Genomic DNA, 8,800 nt, shown 5'->3' with positions numbered 1-8,800 from the left:
TTTTTCTTGAATCAACGTCTCCTACAATATTTTCAATGTTTTAATAAAAATAAAAAATAACGTCAAAGCCTTATTTTATAATAGTAAGATTAAATGGATTTGGTCAAGATTTAATTATAAGATTTAGATAATTATCCTCTTAATAAATAGAAAGAATTGTGTTGTAAAATTAATATTTACTTTTGTTAATCAATGAACTCTAACCTAAACCAAATTCTTAGCAATACCTTATTTTTTGGCTGAAGGCTAACTTTGACATACACAATATTTGTATCCTTGGTTTAAAGAGGTGAGTATAATAGTTAAACTTAGGAAAATACTAATAATTAGATATTATATAATGGAAGAGGAGAGAAAAAAAAACTCCATAAAACTTTACCCTTTTGTGAGTACTGAAATGAAAATAAATATTTAAACAACTGAAATCTTCCATTTTCACAGGGGAAGATTAATAAAGTAAATCGGTTGATTCTCATATTCAACATTAAATAACTTTATTCAGTTAACGGTTTCTGTCTTTCGTAACTTGGTTAAGGATTAGTCTCTGCCTCATTGTGTGTGTCCTCAAATTTTGGCAGTTCCCTTTTCCTCAAACGGATGGATTTCCTCAAACCTGCCGCTGTAATGAAGAAACAGTCAGAGCCCTGATCAAGATCCTCAGAGTTAGATTCCACATCGAGCTTCACAAGGCTTGAGCCCTGAGATCATAAGCCTGAAATCTTTGCATTGCAGGAAGTAACATCCTTTCTGCGGCATTTCATCAAATACCTTTCTTGAACTTTCAGAGTTACCCCAAGTGGAGGTCTTCCACTTAAACTGCAATTTGACTAAATTTGTGGGCGATATTAGTCAAATTTGTCGACTAGAGTTAAGAAAATTGGATTCATAGTTTGCGGAAATTACGGAAAAAACCAACCGACAGATGATTTAATGAGACGTTGAGAGAAGAAACGTTGAGAGAGAAAGAAGATGGGAAGTGAAGAAGTGAAGGTGGTGAGCTTTTGGGTGAGTCCATTTGGGAAGAGGGTGGAGTGGGCCTTGAAGCTGAAGGGAATAGAATATCAATACATAGAAGAAGATATCTTCAACAAGAGCAATCTCCTTCTCCAGTTGAACCCGGTTCACAAGAAGGTTCCGGTTCTTGTCCATGCCCACAAACCCATCGCTGAATCATTCATCATCCTTCAATACATTGATGAAATTTGGAAGCAGTATCCACTGCTGCCACAACATCCTTATCAAAGAGCACTTGTTCACTTTTGGGCCGATTTTGGTGAGCGAAAGGTACTTTCTTTATCAATTCCCTTATATAATTTTCTCTACTTTTTTGTTTTCTGGATTTAAACTTTTTAATTATCACTTTTTCGAATTAAAATAATGAGCATGCTGTTGTGTTATGTTAGTCTACCCTTTATCAATATACTAACCGAATTATCCACATCTTGATCGAAATTTTGAACATAAAACAAAACAAGGTGAAGTTTGTGAACAAAAGAAGGTCTCAGTGACTTAAGACAGCTAACAACTATTAAAAGCTAGAATTTACATTCTATAAATGTAAAGAACATGTGAGAAAAGGTGAAGTTATTTTGAAAAAGTAAGAGCAACCATAGTTTTGGAATGCACATGGATCAAACTATTGAGTAAGTTCTTTTTCAATGGTTGTATTTGTCTGTGTATAACAGCTTTTGGATACATCATGGATTGCAATGTGCAGCAGCGGGGATGACAAGGAAGAGGCTCTGAAAGTAGCTAGAGAAGCAATGGAGAAGATTGAAGAAGAGATAAAGGGGAAGAAGTTTTTTGGAGGAGACAACATTGGGTACCTTGATCTTGCCCTTGGATGGATCTCTTACTGGCTTCCTGTTTTTGAGGAAGTTGGATCCATGCAGATAATGGACCCACTGAAATTTCCAGCCACCACTGCATGGATCACCAATTTTCTGAGCCACCCTGTGATCAAGGAGAACTTGCCCCCAAGAGACAACATGCTTGTTTACTTCCACGGTCGCAGAAAGGCACTTTCTTCATCTTTTCAGGGTTGGTTCAAGGTTTAGATATATTATTGTCTCTTCGTGTTTCATAGAGCATGCAAAGATGTTAGATGTTTGTGGGATAAGAATAAGAACAGAGAATGATACTGGCTATGTTTGTATTTTGGGTTCTTTGTGTTGCTATTATAAACCACTTTTGGATGTGTTACTCACTTCATGGTACTAATATATGTAATTACCACATAACTAGTGTGGTGAGCAGTGACTTGCACACACATTTCTGTTGTAAAAGATGACGATAACATGAATTAGATGGGTTTCGTTAGACATGAATAATACTACTATTAAGAATTTATCTGCAGACTGTGTTGAATAAGTCTTTCAGGATATAATAAGAATTTTTCAAATATTTTTTAGGAACTCAGAATCTAGTAAGAAACAACATGCGATACTTACAACCATGATATAAATGCAAATATCAATTACTGGAAAAATTTAGAAATATATTCAATGAGAATAAAAAAAAAGTTAAAATCATCAACAAATATAAATAAAAGAATTAAAACATGCAAAGACAAAGGAAACTAAGATATATTAGAAAACTCTAAAATTTAGAAGTCTTCACTACGACTAATCTCACCTCAAATTTTGCAGAGCTGTAATTATTTTAAACATTGACGTCTACAATGTAGTTAAATATAAACATAAAAAGGAAACATGAATCGAATAGTAAAGAAAAGGGTATAGAATAATAAAGTAAATAAAATGATAACTAACTAGAATCATGATACGTAATTTCTAAAGCTTACGATTATTTTGAATTGCCGCCGGTATAAAATCATTACTTTTAAAAATGTAGCTAAAAAATAATCAATTTTCTCATTGATTAGATTATATTATCAATTATAAATTAGTCTTGTCATCTTATTCACGAAAAATTACGAATGAATCAAATTCGTTAACGTTCTAGTTTACCGTAAAGAAAACAAGACACGAGGGGTACCAAAATTGCAGTTGAATTTCTTTAGGTGTCTGGCTTTTTCCATTCTAACTAGTACGTTCTTTAGAACCTGGAAAATTTATCATTCAAATTAATTTTAAATTTTGTCTACATTTAAAATTATACGAGGTATTTGCCTATTGCTATTTCAAAAAGGATAATTGAAAAACGTAGAGGATAGCGTTGTGACTTTTTAGTTGAAATAATAACTAGAACAGGCATGGAGTTAAGATGGGTAGTATTATGTCGCATGTTCAAATCGCTCGTAATTTACTGTCTGAATTTTGGATTAGTCACGTCCGTGAAAAGAAGAAATTGTATAATTTTACAGTGTAATCATACTTTGCCATACCGATCATTCGTATCATAACAAAAATCAGCTACCTTACAGGACATACTGTACAGTAATATGCAATGGAGACTTGAATATACAAAACATGGCCACATAACATTTCCGTTTTAACCTATACTTGAATTGCTTCCATGGTTAGATTTATCACAAGTTAAAACCCGTTCGTTTAACCTTGTACCAGAAAAACAAAACCCACTTACCCCACTAAAGAACAGGGAGAAGAGTTGATCTATACCGTTTCTCAACATCAATATCATCCAAACCACGCTCTAAAATTTAGCACTGACTGGTCTCACCTCACTGGGTCCAAATTCCAAAACAAACTTGGCATAATTCAGGCAGGCAACTTCAGTTTCGAATTGTTCTTCCAACTGAAACAAAACTTCTTATATTATCTATTTGCCATACGAGCATATTAAAAATGAGAAATAAGCTCGACCTTAACTCAATAATATTACCTGATGAAGTAATAATAGAAGAAATCTGCATATAAAGCTGTCTGAACAACACCCGAGATGCCAGCTGTAAAATAAGAAATCCAGAATATTACTAATGTAAACATATAATTCCAAAACAAGTTCTTATTTTTAGCCTTAATTACCAATCCATCTAGTAAATCGTGGCTCGGTCATATAGCGGTATATCCAGTTCAGGATGTAAAATGCACGATACGCACTGCAGTTTGAAAATAATCACCACATTTAGAGACGTTTATACTGAAAATTCTGTAAAGCATGCTAAGAGAGGAACTAGTAAAAATGCAAAAGTGCCAATTCAAACCAATAAACAGGATTTGCAAATCAGGTACGATAAAAAAAGTTAGGACAAGCATGTAAAAGTAGAGGTATAATCTATAATACATCACATTGGACACGTTTAATTTCTAAGCTGTTTCAATATGGCAAATATGAAATTGTCAGTATAAGTTATCTCAATAACTTAGAAAGGACATTCTGCTAATAAACAGCATAAAAAAGAACATAGTGTAAGATACCAATACATAAATGCAGATCTCAAAAAGAGAACTATCCCAACATAAATGTGCATACCCAAGAAAGAATACATATTGCCCGGTCAAATTGTCCACATTTCCACTTCTTTGCAACAAAACCAACTGGGGCAATATTGCAACTGCTTCCAAGTATATTGAAAATGCCCAGAAAACCTGTTAACGAATGCACATAAAGTATAATCATTCATGATGTTACAACGTGTAACGGAATTATTATAAAGATGACATGTAATGCACAAAAGCAATTTTCAGATTGGCAATCAAAAAGGGAAAGCAATGTATGTTTGGACACGAAGAACATTTGAAATCTTGCGATGGATTTGCTTTAACTCTTGCAAGATTAAGCAGAAAATATAAAGGAACAGCTAGTTATACATGCCACAGACTCCAAAAGGAAATAGATATCTGCAGAAGTTCTATAACACACTAAGCAGAGACCTACCTTACCATTTAAAGGCTTTTTTAGCCTTTCCCAATTAATCATGTATCAGGGCCATAAGACATAAGGCATGCATAGGTTGAATTTTTTAAACTACCAACAACATGCATTTTTCTCCCAAGTGCTAGCTTAAATATCATGTGAAACTTGGTCATCTTTTCGAGCATGATACCACCACATGGGTCCCTAACATAATTTTTAGATTCCCACCCAAAATCTTAAGAGCACTCCAAACCTATTTGGGCCACAGTTGTCATTCCTGGATAGCAGAGCTGTGAGGCTGACTCCAGAAATGGGATAGCAAGATAGTGGATAGAAGATAGTACGATGACCCCAAAAGTCGGATAGCAGAATGACTGCTATTCTAATATTTAAACATTCAAAATTCATACACCAACCATTATTTATAGAAAAAACTCATGGTCCTTGAACAAATATCTATAAAGTCAAGAAAAAACAATGTAAAGCCCAAATTAAAAAAAAAAAATACTGAACGCAAAAAAGAATTAAAAATACAAAAAGCAACTGGGGAACGAAAATAACAGTGGGCACTAGGTAATAAAAAAATAACAGTGGTTTCGAACAACCACAGAACAAAAATCCAAAAAAAAAAAAGGAAGAAGAGAAGAACTAAGATAAAAGATTAAGAAAAATGAAAATCACACATGCACTCACTAAAGTTGGGTTGCCAAAGTGTGAGTAGCTGAACAGATTGGGTTGCCAGACAGAGGCAGTTGCTGGATAAGAGCAGTCGTGGTGAGAAGGAGAGTAGAGGATGTAAATACCGTGTACATGAAGAATGAGAACTTTTCTACGTGAAGAAGCATTTGAGAACTTCGATCTTAAAACATTCTTTTCCTATAGTTTCTAATCTTGTAAGAGCAGCATTCAAAGACCGAAAGATGATCTTCCAGCCAGAAAACATGAACTGATACTCTACTGTTCAGAAAAGTTAGAATTACCATCAGATTCCATCCATGACACAAAAATTCAACACTCTCAAATGAAGTATTCAAACCTCGAGTTGTATTCACAAGAAACTAATGTTCAGGTATTCAAAGATTACTATGTAAATTGAAGGAGAAGAAAAAAAATCAAAACCTAAACCGAATCTAAATGTTTGAAGGAATTCGGAAGATTCTATATATGATATACATAGGAATGGTTTCAAAAGATCCATCCAAGTACCATTCAAAATTAATCGTAAGCAGTAAGCCCTGGAACATGGGTAGTTGTATTCTTCCACATGCCGAACTCAAGTTGAGCCATAAAGGTAACAATTCCTCACTCAAAAAGAATATAGGATCCTATGAACCACCACTCTCTGTAAGCCATTTTTATAGTGCATAGTTACATTCAAATTGAAGGCATGGTTAATTTGCCAACGCTCAGATCACATTTCACAATTTCAACTGAAAAACAACCATTTCAAATTTCAAAAGCAAAGGAAATTTGCAATATAACTTAATGATATTTGGCTTATTTTCTGTTTCCATTTTAGTATATGATCTCATTAATATTTACAAAAACGCCACTTCAATTTGTTTTCCCCATTTGCATTTCCTTCTCAAAGTAGGAAATGAACTAGGAACACAGGCATTTTTTTTAATTATTAGTGAAAACGTATCTGCTGAAAATATATTAAAAAAACCCATCGAAAATGAGGTTCCATGGGTAACGAGTCATTTCTGTTAACAAAAGTTCATAGTCATAACATTTCTGAGCAGTAAAAAAATTGTGCAAAGATTCAGATCATCGTAACATAACTACAGTACCCAAAAACAAGGGTGCATCTTCGCTCACGAACTCAACCATCACTTTCCTGCTTATCTAAGCCTGGACACTGGAACCGGACAAATCAATCATCTATCTAGTCAATCAGATATACACCAATGCACATATACAACACATCATTCAATGGCCTTCTTTAAAAGAAGTAAACATTTGAGGAAATGCACAACGATTAAAACCAGAAATCCATCACAAATGGAAAACAGTAAAACCCCACAACTCAAATACAGAACAAGATGCCTGGGTAAGCGTAACCAACAAAAAGCCAATCCATGCCAGTAGACACTACTTACAGTACACAGTCACAATGCAAAAACTCTAAAAAAAAAGAAGAAGATAATATTCAAAATGAATAATTAGAAAGTAGCCTCTACCTAACAGAGAGTAAAAGAGAATACAGGTACAAAACGGGGGAGCGAATTAAAAAGTAGTAACGGACCTCTTGAAGGGTGAACTTGTCGTGCCAGACGAGTGCCAAGGCAAAGCTGGCCCCAACAAGAAAAAAATATCGAAAAGTGTCGAGTTCCCTATCGTAACTTCTCCGGACCACGGGGTGGAAACGCATGCACCAAACAATAGCTAAGGAGCTGGCAATGAAAATCAACTTCATGAAGGTGTTGTAAACGGAGATGAAGTCCGTGAACAGATCCAAATAACGAGCCATGAACACAATAGCGTAAAGTTCTTGAGTCTTGCGGGAAATCCCTGAAACCCCAAAAAGAATAAGAGTTCCGTTAAATAGGCGAAATAACGGAAATGATTTAGTTATAGAATTGATCCTGAATTTTTGGTTGGCGAAGGAATGTGACTGAGGGAGTGAAGTCGCTAATCGACATTTGAAAATAGAATGCAAATTAGTCCGAATTTTTGGGGAAGCAGAAGAAAAAGAGAGGAAGAGAATAAGGATAAGAATGAAGAGTGACCTGAGCATGATTTAGTGGCGTAGATTTTGAGGAGGAGGACGAGAATGCTAAGAAGATGGGTCATGTCACCGGCGAGCCTGAAGATGTTCATGGTTTTGCCCTAACGAGAGAGGCCCAGATTCCAAAACCAGAGAAAACCAGAAACAAAGGAAGGAATTCGAGAAACGAAACACAACGAAAAGAAATCCAAAAGAAAATTGCGTGACTGTGTTGTCTTTTGCTTTTTTTTTTTTTTTTTCTTTCTTATTTATTTAATTAATTATTTAATTATTATTATCGATGTTTTGACAAAGGTGTGGCATACGCATGTAAAAACTATGGAGCTGAGTCACCCACACTGGTCTTCCCCTCACCTCTTCCTTCTATGTGGTATTTTTAATTAGGTTTATAATAAGATAAGTGTTATCAATTTATTACTATGTTTAAATTTATGTTTAAAAAAATATTTAAATAAATCAATTATAAACTTTCAAATACATGTTAAAAATTATCAAAAAAAAAATTATTAAAAAAACTTTTTTGTATTAATTACTAATTCTTTTTCGGTCTTTTCATAACTGTTAAATTTATTATTATTATTGTAAAATAAATATTACATTATTTATTTAGTCTATCGAATATTTGAGAAAGTTTTTATTAGGACTCACTTCATAAAAGCGAGTATACTCAATACTCACTTCATAAGCTGGGTGTGGCCGCGGGTACATCAGCTTCTGCTATATATTGGTTTCTGACTTTAATTTGCTTCACCATAACCTCCGCTTTACTTCTAGCATTCTTGGTAAACACGGTACTGGAAGTAACCACTTATGTTGCGTTTATTTGTTCGGAAAAACTTCTTTTTAACAACACTTGTGATTGATTTTTAAATATTTTTTAAATATAAATTTAAATAAATTAATAAAATAACGATATGTGTTTCGTTGTCTGTTGTAAAAATATCATTGTCCTATTTGCACGATATGGGAAGTGAGGCTTTTATTTTATGGAAAAAGTCTCTTTAACAACTCTTTTTTGACAACTTTTTGACAATGCATACGTGGCAGTTTATGATTAGTCCGTTTTAGATATTTTTTAAAACATAAATTCAAATAGACCAATAAAATGATAACAATGTGTCCTGTTCTCAAAAAGTTGTTAAAAAAGAGTTGTGAAACTATTTTTGTCCTTATTTTATTTCCCAGATTGGCTTTTTGATTATTACTAGTAGGAAATGGTAAAAATGGTTATATCAGCTTACCAATATGATAAGAGGGAGTGTTTCCTTTTTCTGCTCTATAGTGTGCATA

The 8,800-nt window shown here is 33.8% G+C and overlaps 2 protein-coding genes across 2 annotated transcripts; one reads left to right on the top strand and one right to left on the bottom strand.

Moving 5' to 3' along the window:
* The first annotated feature begins 495 nt into the window (after nt 1-495).
* Nucleotides 496-2,206, top strand: LOC106779779 (glutathione transferase GST 23). The gene is made up of 2 exons (XM_014667971.2): nt 496-1,284; nt 1,686-2,206. The coding sequence occupies exons 1-2, from the start codon at nt 970-972 to the stop codon at nt 2,055-2,057; spliced, it is 687 nt and encodes a 228-aa protein (XP_014523457.1). The 5' UTR covers nt 496-969; the 3' UTR covers nt 2,058-2,206.
* Nucleotides 2,207-3,292: 1,086 nt separating this feature from the next.
* LOC106779786 (ER lumen protein-retaining receptor A) lies at nt 3,293-7,704 on the bottom strand. Its single transcript, XM_014667979.2, has 6 exons — nt 7,512-7,704; nt 7,028-7,293; nt 4,396-4,511; nt 3,948-4,021; nt 3,805-3,868; nt 3,293-3,717 (listed from the first exon to the last, which is right to left on the bottom strand). The coding sequence occupies exons 1-6, from the start codon at nt 7,600-7,602 to the stop codon at nt 3,681-3,683; spliced, it is 648 nt and encodes a 215-aa protein (XP_014523465.1). The 5' UTR covers nt 7,603-7,704; the 3' UTR covers nt 3,293-3,680.
* Between the last annotated feature and the right edge of the window lie 1,096 nt (nt 7,705-8,800).

This window comes from Vigna radiata, unplaced genomic scaffold (genome assembly GCF_000741045.1).
Source record: "Vigna radiata var. radiata cultivar VC1973A unplaced genomic scaffold, Vradiata_ver6 scaffold_161, whole genome shotgun sequence".
In the NCBI taxonomy this organism is placed as follows: domain Eukaryota; kingdom Viridiplantae; phylum Streptophyta; class Magnoliopsida; order Fabales; family Fabaceae; genus Vigna; species Vigna radiata.
This window is presented reverse-complemented; position numbering and strand designations above follow the sequence as displayed.

Coding starts and splice junctions, on each gene's coding strand:
- LOC106779779 (XM_014667971.2), top strand. CDS start 970: ATGGGAAGTGAAGAAGTGAAGGTGGTGAGCTTTTGGGTGAGTCCATTT. Junction 1,285..1,685: donor CCGATTTTGGTGAGCGAAAG/GTACTTTCTTTA, acceptor TGTGTATAACAG/CTTTTGGATACATCATGGAT.
- LOC106779786 (XM_014667979.2), bottom strand. CDS start 7,602: ATGAACATCTTCAGGCTCGCCGGTGACATGACCCATCTTCTTAGCATT. Junction 4,022..4,395: donor CAATATGTATTCTTTCTTGG/GTATGCACATTT, acceptor TTCAAACTGCAG/TGCGTATCGTGCATTTTACA. Junction 3,718..3,804: donor TTCTATTATTACTTCATCAG/GTAATATTATTG, acceptor GTTTTGTTTCAG/TTGGAAGAACAATTCGAAAC.